Genomic DNA, 21853 nt, shown 5'->3' with positions numbered 1-21853 from the left:
CACCTTTTACCCCATTATACTTGATAAAGTTATGAATATCTGTATTTTTAAAAATGTGAGCAAAACATGAATAGTAAACCTTTCTGGTTAGATACCTGCATTCTCTTCATGGAAAGCTATTGCAACCAGATTGGGGAAGCAGATCCACCTGTGATGTCACCCTTGGTGGCTTGCTGCCAATCACCTTCAAATAGCTTTAAAGGTATCATGACATTTATTGATGTTTGAAAATGTGACACAACACCAATACATAGAAATAGAAAGATACGAATATCCGGCTGGGGGGAGGGGCGTCTCTGGGCTTTGTGTCCAATGGGAAGGGGTCTTCAGCAACAGGGCTTTCCTGTCCACCTCTGGATGGCCACCAAAGACAGCAGCAGTAAGCAACAATACTTTGGCAGTCTCTTAGGTAACTCTGATTCACAACTTAACAGAACTCTCTGCCTGGTACTGCGGTTTTGTAAGACGGTTTATGGCTCATGGGAGACCTTCATTTAAAACATAAATGTATATTTATATACCAACTGCCATGCATTATAGGTATTTTTAGGTAGATAGTTAAGAGTATGACTTTTCCAGATGTCCCTATGTTGTCCCTATGTTGTTCTGCTCTCCTCCCTTTATTTAGTATATATCCCTTCCTGTCCCTAATTAGAGTTCCTCCTACTTCTCCACTACCCGCTTCAGACCACGTGTACTTTGCTATTCACCCTCTCTATTGCCCTCTCCCCCTGCACTGGTTCCATTTTATTTTCCTAGCTTCTGCAGTTACTCCAGGCTATGTCCTCACATCTAAAGATTTGGAGCTAGGAGACTCAGATGAGATGAACATGTGATGTTCATCTCTCTAGGTCTGGGTTACCTCACTCAATATGATCTTTTCTAGTTCTATTTACCTGGAAATTTCATGATTTCACATATATAACTATCTGTGAGTGTGCATATACATATATATGAAATACATTTTAATATGTATATATGTGAAATCATGAATGTGTATGTGTGTGTGTATGTGTGTGTGTGTGTGTGTGTGTGACTAGTATTCCAGTAGCTATAGCCATGAGCTCTCACCAGTATGGTTGCTTAAACATGACCTGAAAAAGAACAATACCAACAGACATGCTAGTCTGAATGGAAGGAAGTTCATAAGGCATCAACCCTACACAACGGACTAAAGAAAACTAAGGGGTGTTGAGAGCAGGATAAATAGTTTTCCCCAGAGTGAAGCATATCAATGGTTACCAAGTGGTCATCCCTAAAAACATACAATTAATTAGTATGTAGAAGAGTTTATATGGCAGAAAGGAGAGGAGAAAATGATGTAATTATATTATAAATTCAGAAACTTTTAAAAATTCTTTAAAAAATATTTAAAATATTTAAAAAATATTCTTTAAAAAGTTCAGAGTATATCACATCAAATCAATTTTCAGAATCCTTCCTCAACTTACCAGAGAATTTTAAATACAGTCATGTTAGATTCAGTCACTAAATGAGCAAAATAGAAGCTTTATCTTTTTCTCTTTTTTTTCCTAAAAATTCTCCTGCTTTAGCCTCCTAAGACTGATGCTATTACAGGGGTGTGTCGCCTAGCTGAAGTCAAGTTTTAAGCCTGTGACATCCAGAATATTTATCTAGAATGCATAAAGCAAAACAGAAACTACTCAACATCACTAGTTCAAAACTCTCTCTGTCCAGTTTAGTCAGGAACAGGAGCTGAGTAAGTCACTGAAGTTTATTTACCATGTTACTTAACTATACTGCCCATCGCCCATAGTTGTAAAAAAAAATTTGTTACACTTTCATCTCAAAGTCTGCCCTTTATCCTATGTTGGCAGTTGCTGAAGCTAAGCAGGAGTCTGGTTAGCCTTGAGACTGATACAGGAAAGACCTATCCTCCCTCATCCAATTATGTTCATCCACAAATTTCTTGATGCTTGTTCACATAGTTCACAATGTCCTAAAATCCAACAATTTAAGTCTGCTTTTTTTTTAAAAAAAAATGTAATATGCCTTCATTCCTTAAAGGTATATTGTTCTCTCCAATATCATAAATTATACTTACCCATGAAGCCTTATTTCCATGTCTCTTTCTCCTGTTTCTAGAAATTTCTTTTCATTGCATCTATATTTGCACTAGCCCATTCCAGACTGATTCCCCTTCTCCCATGCCACACCCACTCTTGGGTTTCTCTTCATCAGTCAAGGTCATGTTGACACTCCATAGATATAATCCACCCCAGAGGAGCAGTTCTATAGCCAGTCAGTCAGTTCAACTAGAAAAATAAAATCTGGCAGCATGCCCAGTGCTGAAGGCATACCGACTTTAACTGTTTCGTTCATAGCCCTTGCAGGAAGACTATTTTATATTATTCCCTCTGTGAAAACTTTTCTGATACATTTCCTTTCATCAATTGATGTCATCTTGGCAATTTAGTAAATCACCTCTTAGCCCACATCCTACTATTTGTGTCCCCTGTCAGCCTCCCTATAAGAAGATGATGTAGCTTGTACACCTAAGAGGATCCATTGAAAAAAGTGGAGAAAGGAGAAGATGGAAAGGAAGGAACAAAAAGTTCTCCTAGGATAGTGTGACACAGATCCTGGCTTTTAAAGTTTATGATTATCAATATTTACTCTGAAACTTTAATGAGTGGGGGAAGGAGGAGGCTCTGATAAATAAACCCAGCTCTTAGACAAACTAAGTTCATCTTGGTAAGAGAAATCCAAAATCTCAATACGCCAGCTTAGAAAGCAACTCGGGTCCTCTGAAGCAGGTTTACTGGACACATTTCATAACTGTGGAAGAGTTATCTGAATAGTGTCATGTTTGCAAACAGACACCACCTTAAAAGAGGAGAAATGACCTAGAATCCATTGAATAGTTTCATCCAACCTGGCTCTAGAAGAGGCAGGCATCTCGGCTATGCAAGTGGAAGGCATGTGAACACAAGTCAGGAAATGAGAAGCAATGAGCATCTAACCACACACCAACTATGACATCAGACTTATAAAAATGAAAATCAAAGGTGCTACACCATCTTAACAAAGCCTGCCAAAGAAAAATCCCACAACTTAGCTTTTGCTGAAATGCTAAGGCTTTTATATTGAAACAGATAAGTTGAGATCATGACTTTCTCTCAAACAACAGACCTTCAGTTCACTATTTTCAAGAGGTGAAATTAGGAGTCTAAAATGAAAGCTTATGCTTCTGTAGAGCCAGCCAGAGAGCAACTGGCATAGACCATCTGCCTAGGAGAATCCAAGAGGGTAGAGGTATAGCACAAGGATAGATAATCTCTGACGGCCTAGATTTCTTCCTCTAGCATCATTACTACAGCCAGTGAGACCCCTTTGACCCAGGAAACCTCATTGTTTTTCACCTTTAATTTTATTCAGGAATTTTTTAACTCACCAAAACCATTCTTCATCCTCAGCAGAGGCTGATGTTAATGGTGCATGACATACATAATTACTGGACTTAAAGTCAAGAGATAAGCAAATAAAAGAGGGTAGGAGAGAAGAAACTAGGAATGTATACTGTGGTGGTTTGAATATATTTGGTTCAGGAAGTAACACTCTTTGGAGGTGTGGCCTTGCTGGAGGAAGTGTGTCACTGTAGGCATGGGCTTTAAGACCCTTATCCTAGCTGTCTGGAAGCCAGTCTTCTTCTGTTTGCCTTCACAACAAAATGTGAAACTCTCAGCTCCTCCTGCATCATACCTACCATATGCCCAACCTTGATGATAATGGACTGAACCTCTGAGCCCCGTAAACCAGCCCTAATTAAACGTTGTCCTTATAAGAGTTGCCTTGGTCATGTATCTGTTAGCAGTAGTAAAACCCCAACTAAGACATGCGCAAGCAGAAAATAATGTAGATTGATATTTGAAGTCCTTTCCCTTTTCCAGATATGTGTTTTACATTAATGATAGTCTTCAAAGTTTTAGTCAGGGAAAGGTTCCTATCAAAGGAGAGTCACATACATTATAAGCATTTGTCCATTCTTATGGCCTGCCTAAAACCGAGAACAATGACTAGTGTAATCACATAGTTGATGAAAGGTGCCTGATTATTTAAATGGGTTGGCTTCAGGCTCTTCACGAGATCCTGGAGCTCTTGTGTTTTTCTAAACCAGAGAGGCACCAGGCTTGAAATAAAAAAGTGTTAGAAGGCCCACTGCTTTAGATTCTCAGGAGTTGATGTTTTGAAGAAAAATTTGTAGTTATTTTTAAAGCAGATGATTTCTAAACCACAAACTTGGATGAGATAGATTTGGGAATGACTCTAAGTCAAGATATCTCAACATAAATACATAATAAATTGAATTATATTCTTAAGAAAAAATTCTTCAAATGATTGAAAATACTATTAGGATTTTTTTTAATCAACAATATGAGCTTCACCTACAAACTCACTACATCACACAGCTCCTATTGAACTACTTCACTGCTCCTGCAGAGTATGAAGGTTAAGGCTAGTCTGATCTGGTGACAGGCAAACCCATTTGGCAACCAAAAGTTGTGTGTTCTTTCCAGGCGTTAAACTGTTGTAGCTCAATGCTGGAGAGAAAATATTTATGTGACTTCAGCAGTCTTGATGGGGTAGTATATTTTGTCATTTGACCACCAATGTTCTTCCTTTAAACTATATTTGCTTTTAAAATCTGGCCTGCGTTTTTCTCTCTCTTTGGTTCCTTTCCATTACTCTTTTCCACATTCTTTACTTCCTGAGAGCCATGATGTTACAACCTCAACAAAAACCGTGTCCAAAGGAAAGTCTAGAGTTGGCCAAGATTATTTTGTTCAAGAAAGTAACCTGTTTGTCCATCTCTAGGTCTAGTTCTCTGTATCCAATGATACAGTAAAATTGAATAGAATGATACATAAGGGAAAATACTTAACTAAACCAAGCACCTATGTATACATGCTTATAGAGATGGATATCTGGAGTCTGCCTCAATTTTTTGTCTCTGTCATTTTCTGACAAATTGTCGCCCAGTATATCTGGAGCTCACAAGTTTGGCTGAAGTCACTGACCAAAAATACCCAGAGAATCCTCCTGCCTCTGCCTTCGCAGGGTCTAGACAGATACCTCCATGTCCACCTTCTACCTGAGTGCCAGGCATCCAAATTCATCTTCCTATTTTTGTTACAAGCATTTTACCAACTGAGCCTTCCTCAAAGGCCTCATTTTCTTTTAAGTGAAGGAGATTTTGCTTAAAAGTAAATCAAAGTGATACACAAAAGCAAAAGTTTCATGCCTGGCAAACACGCTTGTAGGTGCCCCCAAAAAGACAGCAGAAGCTTACTATAGGAAGAGAGAACCTTGGGATATGTTTTTGAATGTATCAGGTTCAACCATGTTCTGACTCCTATTGTCTAGATAGTTCTGAGTATGAAATACTTCTAAATAATGACACTTGTAATGAGGCAGGCGTGACCTGACTAGGGATGGTAGGACTCTATGTCAGCATTTGCATCTCTGTGACACCATGTATGTCACGTCAGTGTCACTGGGGACTCCATCATACTGGCTATCCATTAGGAACTGACACTACAGTAAGAAATAAGTCATTTTCATTCCATGTTTAAATAATTGACTTTGTAACCTTTCCCGTAGGATTACCTGTATAACTTCACCAGACGCTACAGTCTAGGCTTTAATTGTTCAACCACATTGGCTCTTTTCATCTGAGGCCTGAGATAGAGCAATGGTCCTTTCAGTCCTTTGACTGAAAGCTTCTAAAAAGGTCAGACCACCTTGCCATTGACCAAAACATGAATGCATTTCCAACATAAGTATCAGGGCTTGTAAAACCCACATATACATTAAGTAACTCCACATACACATTAAGACTGAAATGGGTTAAATTTTTGAAGATTTATATGATGGTTGTTTCTCTGAACATTTCAGATCAAATCTTAAAATATGTACAGTATCAATTTACTCTAAATGCGGACTTCATCACAACAGATACTAGATTACAGTTGCTTACTCTAAGAGCATGAAAAAGTTAAGATTCAAGCAAGGACAGTGAGCATTTTGTCATTTGTCTAATCACCTGCCTTTTAGAATTGGGTTGTGCTCAGGGACAGAAAGCACCCAGCCTTTGGAGCCAAAGTTACTTTCATAATGACTTCCTGTTTCTGTCACTGATATCTCATGGATGTCAGAACACTACCCTGCTGATACCACTGGTTTTCAGGGGAGAAGGGAGGCTCCTCCCCCAGCACTCATGACTAAGTCTATCTGAGTGGAAACTAACTTTTGGTTGCTTAGGAATTTGTTGGCTTAAGCCTGTTTGTTCCCCTACTCTACTTGAAGCCATAATTTCTGCCTGCTTTTATATCATTATTTATCTTCATAATTATAGTGTCATGCCTAAAAAGAAGTTATGATCTGAAATATTTCTAAGAATCCTCAAGTGAAGAAAGAGTATCAGTTCAGTGACTCAGAAAAGTAGTCATTTGCTTAATCATTCTGACCAGTTTTTGTGCGACTCTTTAAATCAAAACAACAACAACAACAACAACAAGACTCATCAAGTTTTCTTCAGATCACAGAACTAATACATGCTTGTAAAAACAAAACATTTGGGGCAATGAGATGTCTCGGGGAGCAAAGACACTTGGTCAAGTCTGGTAACCTATGTTCTACTGTTCTACTCCGAAGAGACACATAATGGTTCACAAGTTATAATCTGACCCCCCCCTTTGCCCTTGTCGCACAACATACAGTAAGAAAAACCAAGTTTTGTTATTTTTTTTAATCCACAAGTATATAAACTGTCTCTGTCTTCTCCTTCCCCCAGAGATTACTCATTCTGGAAGCTTAGTGTGCTCTGTTTCTTGTTTAATTGTGTTTATGAAATCAAATAAACATATAAATATAAAATGCCCCACTTGTATAATATGACCCATTAGAATGTGAGATAATTTCATATTCCTCTATAATCTGATTTCTCATTCCACATTATTACCTCAGACTAGGCATTATAGTAAGCCAGTATGCATGGTCTTACCTCATTGTTTTTAAGAACTCTGTAGTATTTCATAGCATGATGTAAAATGATTTACATAACCATTACCTGACTGATGAACAATTAGCATTTTTCAGTTGCTTGCTGTTACATTAACACATTAACATATATCTCCACACATGCACTTTTTAAATTTTTATAGAGCAGATACCTGCGTGTAGAATTGTTATTCAAAGACAGCACACATCTTCCCAAACTTTATGATATATTTGTCAACCATTTTGCTGAAAGGGAACTAGTAGTGTTGTTTTCCCAACAACTTTAGCTTTGTTATCAAGTATTTTAAAAGTTGATAAACTGGTGTGTAAAAAAAAAATTACATTTGACTATTTGAATTTTCCTTTATATGGGACCAGTTAACATGTCCAGTTGTTTTTGTTGTAGTTCTTACTGTTACGTCCATCATGAGTCAAGAACCAATGAGATGCTTTTCATATATTACTTTCAATAATTGTTTCTTTCCATGAAAGCATATTGTTAACTTACCTACTAAGACTCTTGATGCTGCATTTCTGACATATAAAGTATGGGTGCTAATAGAAATAAACTATAAGAATTTCCCTTGAGTCATCTGAACTATCAAATCCAATAGTCTAAAGAATATGTCAGTCATCCACCCTAGCTATTGCAATCAAAGTAGCAACACATTTGAAATGACAATTTTCCAAACAGTATAGAATACCATCCAGGGTAACAGGAAAGAATGAGACTGGGGATCCCTGAACTATGAGTTGAGAAGGCATCATCTGATAAAGTAGTGTTTCTCAACCTGCAGGTTGACACCCTGTGGTGGTAGTGATGGGGTGGTTTCACAGGGTTTGACTAAAACCATTGGAAAACACAGATATTTATATTACAATTTATAACAGTAACAAAATTACAGTTATCAAGTAGCAACAAAAATAATTTTATGGCTGGGAGTCACAACATTATTAAAAGGTTTTACCATTAGGAAGGTTGAGAACCACTGTGATAGAGGGACAAGCACACAGACAAGAATGTAAGAAGAAGCAGACTTATTCTTGGAACATGGGGATTGAAGGAAGAGTCTGATAGGAAGGTAAAGACAAAGATCAGACGCATGCCTAAGAAACAGGGTTGAGAGAACCTAAGGTCGTCAGGAGGTGGGGGGCGGAGGGAGGGGAGGTTGTAGAGGCTGACAAAGAAGTAGACTTGGGACTTTGGGTAGGAAGCAAGATTACTATATTACTAGACAATTAATTTCCATATGTAAAATCTGAGAGGTATTATAAATCTAAGGGAGAAGCCCACCAGCAAACAGACAGATGACTCTACTCTAGACTGAAGGTGAGGATTTAGGAGACATTAGCATCAAAATGCCATTAAAAGTGCCCGAATGTAAGATGGTCCAGTCACGTACAAAAGTGTAAAAAGCTGGAATGTGCACCAAGTGTTCTCATCAAGTACAGTGTTAAGCTCACTTCTCCAAATGGCAAAACTGAGAGTTAAGCTTCTCTGAAGGGGTCATCAGAATCAATTTTAAACAGCTGAGTTCCTTTTAAGAAATGCCACTGTTGAGTTAGTAATCAAGGCAAGAATTTCATTTATCCAAATATCCCTAATAATATATAGTGTGTGTGTGTGTGTATGTGTGCATGTGTGTGTGTGTGTGTGTATGTGTATGTGTGTGTATATGTGTGTGTGTATGTGTGTGTGTGTGTGTGTGTGTGTGAGAGAGAGAGAGAGAGAGAGAGAGAGAAGAGTGAGAGAGAGAGAAGTTCAGCTATTCATCTGTGAGGTTGCACACAGTAAGAGAAGGTTAGAGAAAAGATTGAGAAAAGGTTGTTAAAAGACTAAACACATAATCCACACATCAAATGATGTACAAGAAGAACAGAGGAGTGGCCCCTGGTTCTGGAAAGACTCAGTGTAGCAGTATAAGGCAAAATCTGAACAGGGAAGTGGGAAGGAGTGGATGGGAGAACAGGGGGAGGGAAGAGGGCGGGCATATGGGACTTTCAGGGAGTGGGAGGCCAGAAAAAGGGAAATAATTTGAATTGTAAATAAAAAATATATTGAATAAAAAAAATTCTCTGACTTGGGGTCAGAGAATCACTTCAAATGAACTGGTGATTGCCTTGTCGCAGATGTGAGTGTCTTCTAATAGTCAGAACACTACAAGGCGTCTGTCTATAGCCTCAGCCCCAGTCCCAGCCTGGCTGACTTACTTTAGTTTACTTTAAAATATATGTTTGATTCCACTTATTCAAAAGTCAGAAAATTCAGGAATGCACATACGTCAATTAGAGCGATGAGATGTAAAAATACAGGGCCCAATTTGAGGTACGCTGGTTTGCAGAAATGTTGAAAGTTTACAAACGCATGACCTCACAGAAACGAAAGTAAACAGACCTCAACTAATTTTCACATCATAATTTATCTTACATCATCCGACTGGTTCTTGAAAAACCACTTTGAAGGTTAAGAAATAGTTCAGCACTATACATCACAGAAATTCCATCCACGTTTTCCTTTCAGATCTCCTTCAAGCACTTTCTTTTGGCAATGACTAAGGAACAGAAAGACTGGCTTCACACAGATATTCTAAAGAACACACACAAAAATGTACCAGAAATCAGTTTTGTTTAGAAAGCTTTTTAGAAAGTGCCAGGGATTTTCCAAGCAAACGCTCACTTAGAAAAAAAAAATCCTTTGCATGCTGAGAACAATCTGAGTATCTTGATTCCTGAGTAAACAATTTTGGTGAATAATTCGATTCCTTAAATGTATCATTTGTGTGAGCATACTTCATAATATGAACCTGAACAATGGAGATTAAATTCTAAATCACGTCACATAAAAATTAAGTTACTTCCTTAATTGACCTTTTAGCCCTATTCGAATGGGAAATGTAATAAAATGAACATAACACAGGAAAATAAATAGTCAGTGAACTTGTTAGAAAAGCTTCAAGGTAATAATTTCCTTTAAAGTCGTCTTCACAAGGCACAATCTAGTAGGATTACTTATGTTACTATAAAAATGCAATTTTCAACATCCAAAGAATCCTAGTTCAAAGATTAGGGAAAAGCTCAATTACAAGAAAATAAATGTTTTAATTTTTTAAAAAAAGTAAATAAATGAGATTTTTTTCATACCCGATAACATGAGTAAATTGTGAACTGAAAGGCATAATTTCAAATTCCTTCATTGAAAATTGTGAAATCCATGCTGCAAATAGTTAATCAAGTCAGGACTGATGAAAATTGGCAAAGTCTATGTTTTCCGTAAAGGACTGAAAACTGGAGAGGAGAGGAAAATGCAGCAGATTTATTCAACAGAAGAAACAGCCAGTGCCTCTTCCCTGTCAGTTACGTGGTTGTCTGTCACTCACCGTAGGCTATATAAACAAACAAAATCAGAGGAAGACAGCAACAAGCTTTAAAATTAAAAACAAACAAACAAACAAACAAGCAAAACTCATTAGGAATCAGAACAAGGACAACCATGACAGAACTGACATGGAGATGAGAGGCCAGAGGCCAAAGGCCAAGCTAGGAGGATGTGAAATGAAGGGAAGGAAGTGTAGCTATTAAAGGTAAGGTCATTTCTGGTCTGAGAAAATTCCAACAATCAAGTACCCAGGGTTCCTCGGGGCTCACCAAGACTGAACTAGCAATCCCGGTGCATCTGACCTGGCCCTCTACACATAAGTTATGGTTGTGTAGCTTCCTCTTCTTGTGGCATATCTAACTGTGGGAACAGGGTGTTGCCTGTGACAGCTTTGCCTGCTTGGGGGACCCTTTCTGTCCCACAGGGTTGCCTTGTCCAACCCTAACCTGAGGAGAGAGGGCTAGTCTTTTTGCAACTTGATAAGATTGTGTTTGGTTGAGAATCCAGGAAGACCTGCCCTTCCAGGATGCAGGAGAGTTGAGGTTAAGAAGACACAATGAGGAGAAGGGGGAGTCAGTATGTAATATATGAGAGAAGAAGAGACAAGGCGTTAAAGTCCTTTTCATAAAATAGACAATCAAGGAGTACAGTGAAATCCTTACTAATCCCTCTGTGAGGAAAGTCCTACCTGAGACAGGAGCCCAGGTCACACCTAAAACAAAGGAGAACAGCAGGGCGCTTGGCTTCAGTCTCCAATGGCAGCACCTCCTCCCGCGTGTGTCAAACATCCTGAAATTAATGACAGAAAGTCACAGTCAGGGCAGATACTCTTCATTAAGGCCTTCAAACAAAGAATGCCAAGTGTGATCCTCAGCAAGGAGTGAACAGAGAACATGTTTTCAAATAAAAAACTTCAAATAAAAAATTAACATGGAAGTGATAGAACTTGGGGCAAAGCAAGTGTTCTAAGCTACATCCTCAAAAGACTCTTAAATGATAGTGAGGACCAAATTATCCCCTACAGGTAAAGAGAAAGAAGTTAAATGACTCAGGAGTTAGTTAAAGGTTTAGTGGGCAAGCCTAAGTTAGTCAGTCAGTCAGTCAGTCAGTCAGTCAGTCAGTTAGATCTCCAGTAACCATAAAAAGCCAGGCAGTTCTATAATTCCAATGGGGGCGAAGTACAGACAGGAGGACCTTGGCCTGCAAGACTGGCCAAAAACTGAGGTGGACAGTGATTAAGGAAGACACAAGATGCTGATCTCTGGCTTCCACAGGTGCCTGTATGACGTGTGTGGACATGTACAAGTGCATACTACATACACACCTACACAGATACACGCACATGCACATACACATGCATGTACATGCACACACACATATTCATCGTTTTATTTGTTACATGTATACTTGTACAGGTTCAGATTTAACACTCTCTTTTGTACTCCCTGTGTCTTCTGTCTCCTGACTGTCTCTTGCCTGAGTCAGAATCTGCGTCTGCCTAGAGGCTCTTTTGTGAATCTATTTGTTCCTGTGTCTGACTCTACTCCTGTGTCTGTTTCTGTCCATGTCTGTCTTTGTGTGTGCCTGTTGTAGAATCTATGTGTGTCTATGTGTATTTGTGTGTGTCTAGTGTGTCTGGGAATGAGTGGTATCTGCCCCTATTGAATTGCATAGGAAGCATCACATGTGGAGGGAAGGGGATGCTTTTCAGAAGAAATCTTTAACAGAGTTTTACAAGAGATTAAGTCACTGGCCCCAACTTATCCCAACTGACCCGCCATCAAAAACCATTGCTTATCAACCAATATCCATAAATGGTTGCTTTCAACCTTTACAGAAGACTTTAGGAAGCTGTTTTTAACCTCTATATCTGCTGTTTTCAGTAAATGATTGACTTGCACTGTTCTCAGCTGAGGCATGGAGGAGAACCTAATTTAGAATCTCACTGTACATTGGCTTAGGCTGTGAGAGCTAGCTACAAGAGAAAGCCAAAGCAAGTAAGGAAGATTGTTACATCATTCTCCAAAAGGCAGGTTAAACAAACAGGTTGAGTACACGGTAGGATGGTAGTCCTAAGTCTTACATGACCTCAGAGTATATTACTAACTCTGGCTGTGGGGTTCAGCAAAAGTTCTCAGAATGTAAAGGGTATTTTCAGAATATTGCATCATTACACATTTGGTTACACCTTCCTTACAAGACTATATATGGTAGGTATGTCTTAATAAGATGAGTAAATATTCCAGTAATTCTACAAATAAAGCATCATTCATTAAGAAATAAAACTAGGGCTGGGTGTGGTAACACACTCCTCTAATCCCAGCTCTCAGGAGGCAGATACTGGTAGATCTCTGTAAGTAAGTTCAAGGCTAGGCTGTTCTATGGAGTGAGTTCTGGGACAGCCAGGGCACTAATTAATCTTGTCTCAAAAAAGAAAGAAAGGAAAACAAAAGAAGGAAGGAAAGAAAAAAGGAAGGAAGGAAGGAAGGAAGGAAGGAAGGAAGGAAGGAAGGAAGGAAGGAAGGAAGGAAGAAAAATAAAACTATTTCAATTTTAGCCTCTTCAGCATCACCAGATATGTATGCCCATCTAATAGATATCTATGTTATTTGCCCTGCATTGTTTTAGACCTTAGGAAAAAAATTCATATTATAGTATCTGTTGTCAAAGGGCAGTATCTAAAATAAGATTAAATTTTTCGTCTTTCCCCAACATGAAGCATGGGGACATTTACATTCTAAAAGGTTGAACCCATTGTATTTAACAAAGCCTATCAGTATTTTTAAATTACTAGTATTCACCAAGTAGTTCAGAAACTACTATGTTTGTTAGATGCAGATGAAACGTTTGATCTCTGAGTATAGCAGTGTTATCTTTTCCCATTTTTAAAATCATACTTGTGTATTGTATGTTTGTGCATGACTGCATATGTGTGTATGTAGAAGCTAGAGGACATGTCCTGGGAGTGAGTTTTCTCTTCTCGTCACGTTGATTTCAAGGATCAAACTCTTGGGTCATCAGATTTGGTGTCAAGTGCCTTTCCCTGGTCGACAACCCATTCTGCTGGACCAGCAGTGTCATCTCTAGATTGAAAAACATATTTTCTAAAGATTTAGAAAGGATTCCATGCCATCATAGCTCAACAGATTTCCTTGAGGCAGCATCATTAAAAGGTTCAAGTCTGAGAAGGACATAATAAGGACAGAAGTCATTTGCTCGCAGGGACCATAAAAGGACTTGGACTGAGGAGAGGCAAGGCCAGGCGTGCTACAGCAATGGGAAGGAATCACCAAGTCCTAACACACTCAAAAAGACAGTTAAGTTGCAATTACTACCGGAAAGGTACTTCATTTCCGAAAGAACAACAAGCTACTTTCCTAAAGTCCGAAGTCTGCTCACATGGGTAATGTGTGTAACACTAAATGGGAAGGCGGGAAGACTCAGCTGAGAAAATATACACAAAAGGATTCTTGTTCTTGCCTTAAAAATACATATCACATCATTATTTTTCTGTGATAGTGTCATATCAAAGAAAACATGGATTGCCCTAAATCAGGTCTGAGTTTGCTCCCTAAGACCTGCGTGATTCCCAAAATGTGATTAGCCCTGTTGGGTCTATGTGTCACCTGTAAAGTCAGGAGCAGCAGAGTACAAAGCCCTAGAGCCACTGACTGATATCTTGGAATAAGATGATGTCTTCAAAAGTCAGTTCATGATAGCTCACAATCGTTCCGTAGGTAACAGCCATTATTATAATCACTGCACTAGCAGTCATGCTAAGGTGTTTATTCTATTCACTCTATAAAAATAGGAAGACACTTAAACAATAACAGACAACAGGCTTAATCTTTCATGCCAATATCCTTCAAGTGAATCTAGAGCCACTTCTGGGATCACCTGGGAAGAAGACAAACTAATTCATATCTGCTATGAATGAATAAACGTTATGTAGTGCCTGAAATTCATATCACAGTCTTGTATGCCACATTCTACAAGCTCCAACCACAGTCAGATGTCCGTTTGGGATTCCTAAACTAAGACAAGATTAAGACCTAAGGAGGATTTTGGAAGTGGGGGTGGGGCCATGGAACACATGTTTTCATAAGTTTTCATCCGATATATTTGAAGCTAAGAGCAGCTACCCATCAACAGGAACGTGTTTGAATAAATAATAATATGGATAATAACAGGTATGGATTCTGGAATTGCCAGGGCTTACTCTGTCCTGTTTCTCTATTAAGAGTATGATTTGGGGGACAGGCACATTCAAATGTGAGTTTTGTTGTTTTTCTGTAAATGGGCAGAGAGAACCTCTTGCTCAGTCTGCAGGAGTTTTCCCAAAAGGCAGCTAGATAGTCTGTCCCAGGGAAAGGTCGCTTATTTGGAAGAATGGGCCTGTTTCCTATTGACGTTGTATGAGTGTATGAATGAGTTGTTCCCCGTTCATGCCGGGGATGAATTAATTGGCTGTGCTTCTGAAACAAAAGAACCATTACGTATTCAAAGAAGCTTACAGAACTGGAAATCCAAAAGATGATGAACAGCTTATGGCTTTCACAGAAGAAGAAACTGAGGTCTAGAAAAATGGAAAAGAACAGAGATGGCTGCCACCCTTCCTAAAAGTTAGATGCCTGATGTCTATCTTCTTACTCTGTGTGGCATACGGTGAATCCCCTCCATCAATATGTGAGCAGTGTCACTCTCTCAGGCTCGCACATGCTCTCAAACAGGATGCTAGACAGTGCTCAATTTTCCAGGCAACATCTCCTTCACTATAAAAAGCTATGACTGATCCTTGAGTTGTTTTACCAAACCTGCCTGCAACCCTATCAAGCAATAGCTGCAAATGAAGACCAGGGCTTGACACATTCCAGGACCGAAGACTCCATCACTGCAGACGCAAAAGTAGCCATGACAGTGCAAGCGCTTGTAACCAAACGTAAACCATATGACAAGCCAACTTTCATCTACTTTACTGCTTGGTGAAGAACAGAAACAAGTAAATTAAGAATAGAACAGGGAAAGGAAAGCACTGTGGGTCTTCTCAAGGGATCACTTAGCAAAAATACATCCCTGAAATTTAAACAACTTTCTCAGAAGAATGGAAAATCCCAAGCAGGGTTTACTAAGTTCTAAACAGGAACTTCAACTCGGTAGAGTTTTGATCAAGGTCTAAAAGTTCAACCAAAGAGAACAGAAACCCTTTTCAAAGATTTACTTTTGTTTTTATTTATGTGTATGTGTTTGTGTGTATATGCCAGGTTCATGCGGGTACCCATGGAAGTCAGAAGAGGAGGGGTATGTGTTGGATCCCCGGAAAATGGAGTTACAAGTGATTGTGAGTCTGATGTGGATGACGAAGTCAACTCTGGTCAGCTGAAAGAGCAGCAAGTGCTCTTAACCACTAAGCTATCTCCCCAGCCCCGCCCCCAGAAATGTATTTTAAAGGAAAATTCATTCATATCCTTGTATAATTTTCCTAGACTCATTATGCAGGCAACGCTCTTCTCTCACAGGTGAGAATATAAGAGATTAAACTACGTGCCCAGCTTTCAGGATGAGTCATAAACCTCAAACCTTTTGTGTTCCCTGGCTTCCAATCCCACTGTGCTTTTTGAGGAAGATCACCTATATCAAACCCTGTATCACATCAATAGGCTACAAAATACCACATGTTTGAGCTTTTCATTTTGAAAAGCTTTGGGGCAAAATACATTTCATAGAGATGTTAACAGGATATTAGTTCTACTAACATCAAGAGTAGAAATTCACTTGCTCTACCATATTCCTACTGTGTTTCTCTGGTAAATCTTTTCATAAAGGACTTTGGGAGGGACAGAGAACACCTTGAGATTCTACGGGAATAAAAGAACAGTAATTTAGCATATTCAAGTCTGCTTATAATAGCATTTCTTCCTTCAGTGAAAGATCATGTTCCTGAGACTAAGCTATGGGTAAAGGAGAGAAAGTGCTATCCTGTTACTAAAGTGAGACCCCTTCATTAAGATGGCTTCACCCCACATCACTACTAAAGTCTCTCTGTTCAGGTCTTCACAAAGCTTGCCTTATTTGAACAAGAATATGCATGACTGGCTCGTACCACAAAGTCACCTTGAGGATTCATACAAATGAGCACACACACACACACACACACACGAATGCATAGACACACGTAAGCACTGATTAAACTGGGAGAGATAGCTGTAATTTACTAACATCCTACTTTTTCTTATTTCCCTCTATAGTTGTGTAAAATATTCTTAATAAAAATTAGCCAATGCATACATGGGATATTGTTCTATTTTGTTTTACAAATATAATTGAACCTATAATTATCTTAAAAATTTTTACTGAAAAATTAAACCTTTGATTTCAATGCTGAAAAAGACAAAATTATAGGGTAAATACATGCAGGGAATGACCAAAACAAATGATGTTGGATAACTTTACAATATATGACTAATGCTTATAATACATAACTCTTGGGAAAAGAATACTCAGTAGTTCCTTGTATTTCTCTCTTTCTCTCTCTCTCTCTCTCTCTCTCTCTCTCTCTCTGTGTGTGTGTGTGTGAAAGAGAGGAGAGAGAGCACCTTTCTGCAGGTGTCCTTGGATGTCACAGAGGGTGTTGGACCCCCCTAGGGCTGCAGTCATAGGCAATTGTGAGCCACCCACCCAACTGAGGGCTACAAACTGAACTCTTGAGCTCTTCAAGATCAGCAAGGCTCCTCACCGCTGGGCCATCTCTCTAGCCCCCTGTGAGTTTTCTTTTTATTCGTTCAAATTTCTTGTAGATTTATAAATATTAAAACAAAAACAACAACAACAAAAAACCCTTAAATGTACCCAAAATATGCCCTTGGCGTGTATCGGTGCTGTCCCCCGTGCTGGCTGGTGTCACCCGTGCTGGTACTTTGATCACTGTCAGCTGACGGAAGTGTCTCTCTTGGATTTCCTGTATTTGGATTGGCAGGATCAAGTCATATACATACTTTTCTATTACAGTATAAATATTTTTCTTTCTGATTGTGTATTTTTATTATCAACGCTTTCATAAATGTGCAAGCTTTCCTTGTAACGGCCGCCTTTTAAATCGTCTTGAAAGGCATACCAAAGAATTCCACTCCAAGTGAAGGGAAGGTTAGGATGGTCTAGGTAGCCACACTTACACTGGGATTCTTAGGTGGAGCTGGTCCAGCCCTTAAATGTGGTCATTTCCACCCAACAGTATATACATCGTAATGTCATCTAGCTTTGACAAGGTAGTGATGTCATCCAACTAGGCCTGAACATGGAAATATACGTCTTGCCACAAATACTACACACTCTCTGTTTAGTCTAAGTATGAGATAGTCTCTAGAAGCTTCTACTTCTTTCCTCAGAAATGTAAATTCTATATAATATGTGGGCAGCTAGAAACATGACTGGGTTGAGAGACATTCTCAACGGTTTATTTTTAATGTATAAATGACATTTCCCTCAAATCATTATTTCCAGAAATCAGAGCGACACTTCACTTGGGCAGGAACAAATATGGGCTTCTAGTATTTCTCATAAGCCAACAGACAATGACTTCATTCACCATTCACACTGGAAGGACACAATGCCATGTAACTTATATAAGCCATAAATGGAACAGTATCTTCATGCAGCGTGAGACCAACAAAGGCCAGCCTTCCTAAATCCACTGAATTTCTCAGAACGTGAAAAGCATGCAGTTGTTATAACTCCTAAATATGAAGTCTGTAATTTCAAACCATGAGTGTAACAATATATAAGTTTGTTTTACATGAGGGAAGAGGCTGCCAAGACCCTTAAGTAACCTGTGTATTTTTATTTCCTGAAATTAAAATTTGAAAAAAATATAGTTTGCTTCCCATTTCAATATTTTTAACGAAATAATAGAAATATTTACCTTGGGTAGATTGGCATTATCTCTGTGAATTCTAACTTGCCCATTGGCAAGAATGGGTTAAAACATCTCAAACCATTACACAGAAAATACACATAACCATCTTAAAAGATGGAAAAGTTTTCCACCCAAAAAATTCAGTAAAGAAATTGAAAGCAAGGTTAAAAGCCTTAGATGACTGCTTACTCGTGATTCAACCTGAGAAGACATAAATTTAATCACACCTAATTCAAATGGATTAGCTAATTTAATTGCATTATCAAGAAAGTGCTATTGTTACTGGCTGATTAGTTGTGTGAATATGTGTGTGTGTGTGTCCCTGCACGCGCGTGCACACACGTACTCGTGCAAATATACTTTTAATCCCATGATCTCTTGATACCTAGGAAGGCTGCCTAAATATATCTTGTGAAAAGTCAGGGTATGTATGCAGGAAAAACTAAAGTTGGAAACAAACTTAGCAGTCATTCCAAACCTGTTGCCTGCATAGGAGAACCAGTCTTATGTTACAAGGCTGGCTGTATCCCAAGACAAATGCTTACAAGTTATTCATTCGTCCATTCCACTGGCATAAGCAAAACTGTAAAAGTCACAGGTGTGGCATTACTTCACACGGAGTTTTAATAAAAATAAGTGGTATTCATTACAAGGCACAGTGCAGAGATCAGAACTGCAGCATGGAGGGTGTGATAGGTATGCTCTGTTCTGTCTCCCCCCTTAAAAACACGTTTGGGGATGCGGACAGGACAGAGAGGCGGAAGGGGAATAAAGACCCAAGACCCTGGGTGCTAACCTGGAAGAACTTGAAGCAGAAATAAGGAAGGATGGAGTAATGGAATGAGAGAAGTATCAATTTGCTATAACTGCTCAACAAGTTAGTGGAAGTGGGTTAGAAGTCTGTCAAGTTGACGCCCAGGAATAAAGCAAATGGCCGAGGGAATAATTACACAGTGTGAGAAAAGGTAACCGCAAAGATAAGTGCGCCATTTCTGGGAACCATCAATCAGTTTGGAAAGCCAGGAGGTCCATGATGGGGACGCACTTTCAACAGGTCCCTCTCGGAGCCACTCCACAACGTAAATGACAATTCCATCCAGGCAAACCTTCCTGCTTTTTCTGACCATCTTCTGGACTCCACACCTCCTACTTATAATTCTACAGGGAGTCCCCATCATCATTCCTTAATTACTTTTTAATCAACATAGTATGCTAAGAAGTTTTTTTTTTTTTTTTGAGTTCTTCAAAGCAAAGCGCGGGAGGTGGGAGGTTGTAGCTGGATAAAAACTCATTTAAATATCTAAGAGATCAAGAAGGAGTTCTACAGGCAAAGGTGACAGCTGAAAGCCAATGTCTCCCAGGATCCGCAGTACCTTCCCAAGACCCCCAGGTCCTGGCTCGCTTGGGAGGACCAGGACCCTGCAGGCAGTTACACAATGGGTTCCTCCTTGTTTAATCTGAATCAAAACCACGTTTCCCCCCATACTTGAAACCTTGCTGTTCTTATTCTAACAACTGCCCCAAAATGAGGTTTACCTCTTTCTAAGGGAGAAAGGGGGAAAGAAAGCCTCACACACAAGCCCTGGCTCCGTTTGGCAATACCCAGTCCCGGGTGCCTCGAGGAGGCACGCTGAAGCTTCTGTTATTGCACTTGGTATCTTTCTGGGAAGCGCTGCGCTAAAGGGGTGAAGGGGACACAGATGGAGGTGCGCTGGGCTCTAATCTGGGAGGGGACTTACATGCTGGCATTACCGTGTGGAGGTTCCCAGAGGCCGCACGCTCATCCTCCCAGCGCTCCTCCGCTTTGCTGCCAGAGAGCTCCACCGAAGGGGATCGGGGCTTTCGGGACCGCGCCCCGCAGGACCCTTCGTCACGCCCTTTCTGGAGAGTTCATAGGTTTTCCCGGCAGCTGCTCGTCGCCTGCGCGCGGGGCGGCGCAAGGTGGACCCCGTGCGCGCGCCGCGGAGTTCAAGAGTAGGTCCCCGCGCGCAGGGGCGCGGCTGACGGCCCCGGGTTCCGCCGGGCAGAGAACTTTCCCAAGAGTTGGGAAGAAGGGCTCCGGCGAGCGGGTGGCGGCCGATCCCGGCCTGCGGGGCTTGGAGGGGCTGAGCTCACCAGGCTCCTGAGCCTGAGGCCAGGCGCAGCGCAGCGCCGTTGACGGTTTCCCCCCCTGAGGCTCAGGTGCGGCTCGGCGCGCCCCCGGGGTGGCCCTAGCTCTAGGCGATCAGAGGACCGAGGACCGTCCTGCAGGCGCAGCTGCCCCACCCAGGGCTGGCCACCCGAGGGCAGAGGCAAAGGGAGAAGTCGCCACGCGGGGCGGGACCGGCGCGGGCGGCCGGGTTGGGAGACTGGCGCAGAGCCAGGAGCAGCTCCGGGGAGGGGACCCCGCTGACCCCGAGGTCACCCGCCGGCCTGGAGAGCAGAGCAGAGCTTGGGTGAAGGAGCTCCGAACGCAGGAGCGCCAGTGGGCATTTGTTCTGCCTGCTGCCAAGCACCCGGGCTGTCCCCTACTTTTCCCTCCCTTAGTTCTTGCTACCCAACCCCCCACCACCACCAGCCAGTCCCCTCAATTTCCCTCCAGAAAGGAAGGAAGGAAGGAAGGAAGGAAGGAAGGAAGGAAGGAAGGAAGGAAGGAAGAAAGAAAGAAAGAAAGAAAGAAAGAAAGAAAGAAAGAAAGAAAGAAAGAAAGAAAGGAGAGAGAAAATAAAGGGGAAAGAAAAAAGAAAAGGGAAAGAAAAGAAAGAGAAAGGAGAGAGGGCGGGAAGGGAAATTAATGGGGTAGGGTGGAGGAGGGCTTGAGAGATGGTTTGGGACGATATATCTCCTTTAATTTTTTTTAACGTTTTTGTTTCTTTTCTGTTTGATTGGAATTAATTTACCAAAGCTAAATAAATAAATAAATAAATAAATAAATAAATAAATAAATAAATAAAAGCTCACTAGGGAAAGTGGAGACTGACCCCGCCAGGCAATGCTTCTGCTTCTGTGGAGAAGCTGCTTTGCAAGGGATGCAGGCACACCCACTTGCTAAAAGACAGCGAAGCACTCAGGCAGAGGGTCTCGCACTGTACCTTGCCAGACTAAATTCACAGAGTGCTGGGGCGGTGGCCTTTCCAGACTCGGTTCCATTCAAAGCGAGGCAGTCGGGCGGGCTTTCGTTGTAGACAGGCTCATACAAAAGCCATAAAAGTAGATTAACCCTGATTGGCTAGTGGTAGAGAAGGGTTGGGGTAGGAGGAAAAGAGGTAAAACAGGATTGAGGACTGATAGTTTCAGGCAAAAGAAAGAGGAAGCTGGAAAGCAGCCAGCTAACTAGACGACTTCTGGTCCAGTGTGTGTGCTTGTGATTTTTATCAGTATTTATTTTAACGTTAAAAAAAAAACAGTAGAATTAATAGAGACTCAAACTGCTTCATTTAAGAAAAGCTGAGATCCTTTCGGTGTTGCAGGTAGAGAAATCGGCCCAGGGAAGCATAGTCTGCACAAATTATTCAGAAATGACCAGGGTTTGAGACTAAGGTCTACAGCCTCTCACTTCAAGTCCCCCT

The 21853-nt window shown here is 40.5% G+C and overlaps 1 protein-coding gene across 5 annotated transcripts in view; it reads right to left on the bottom strand.

The window, feature by feature from the left end:
* Adgrg6 (adhesion G protein-coupled receptor G6) overlaps positions 1-20731 on the bottom strand; it is a 134217-nt gene extending 113486 nt beyond the window's left edge. For 2 of the 5 annotated variants that reach the window (XM_052169324.1, XM_052169325.1), the window contains exons 1-2: positions 20058-20731; positions 11085-11185 (exon numbers count right to left, since the gene is read on the bottom strand). In XM_052169324.1, coding sequence (XP_052025284.1) covers positions 11085-11185; positions 20058-20089 — 133 coding nt within the window. In that variant the 5' untranslated portion in view covers positions 20090-20731. Of the gene's footprint in view, positions 1-11084; positions 11186-20044 lie in introns of all 5 variants that reach the window. The other 3 variants (XM_052169321.1, XM_052169323.1, XM_052169322.1) reach the window with 2 other exon arrangements.
* Positions 20732-21853: the final 1122 nt, after the last annotated feature.

Source organism: Apodemus sylvaticus, chromosome 23 (assembly GCF_947179515.1).
Source record: "Apodemus sylvaticus chromosome 23, mApoSyl1.1, whole genome shotgun sequence".
Classification (NCBI taxonomy): Eukaryota; Metazoa; Chordata; class Mammalia; order Rodentia; family Muridae; genus Apodemus; species Apodemus sylvaticus.
Note: the sequence above shows the minus strand (reverse complement) of the source record. Positions and strands in the feature narration are given on the sequence as shown.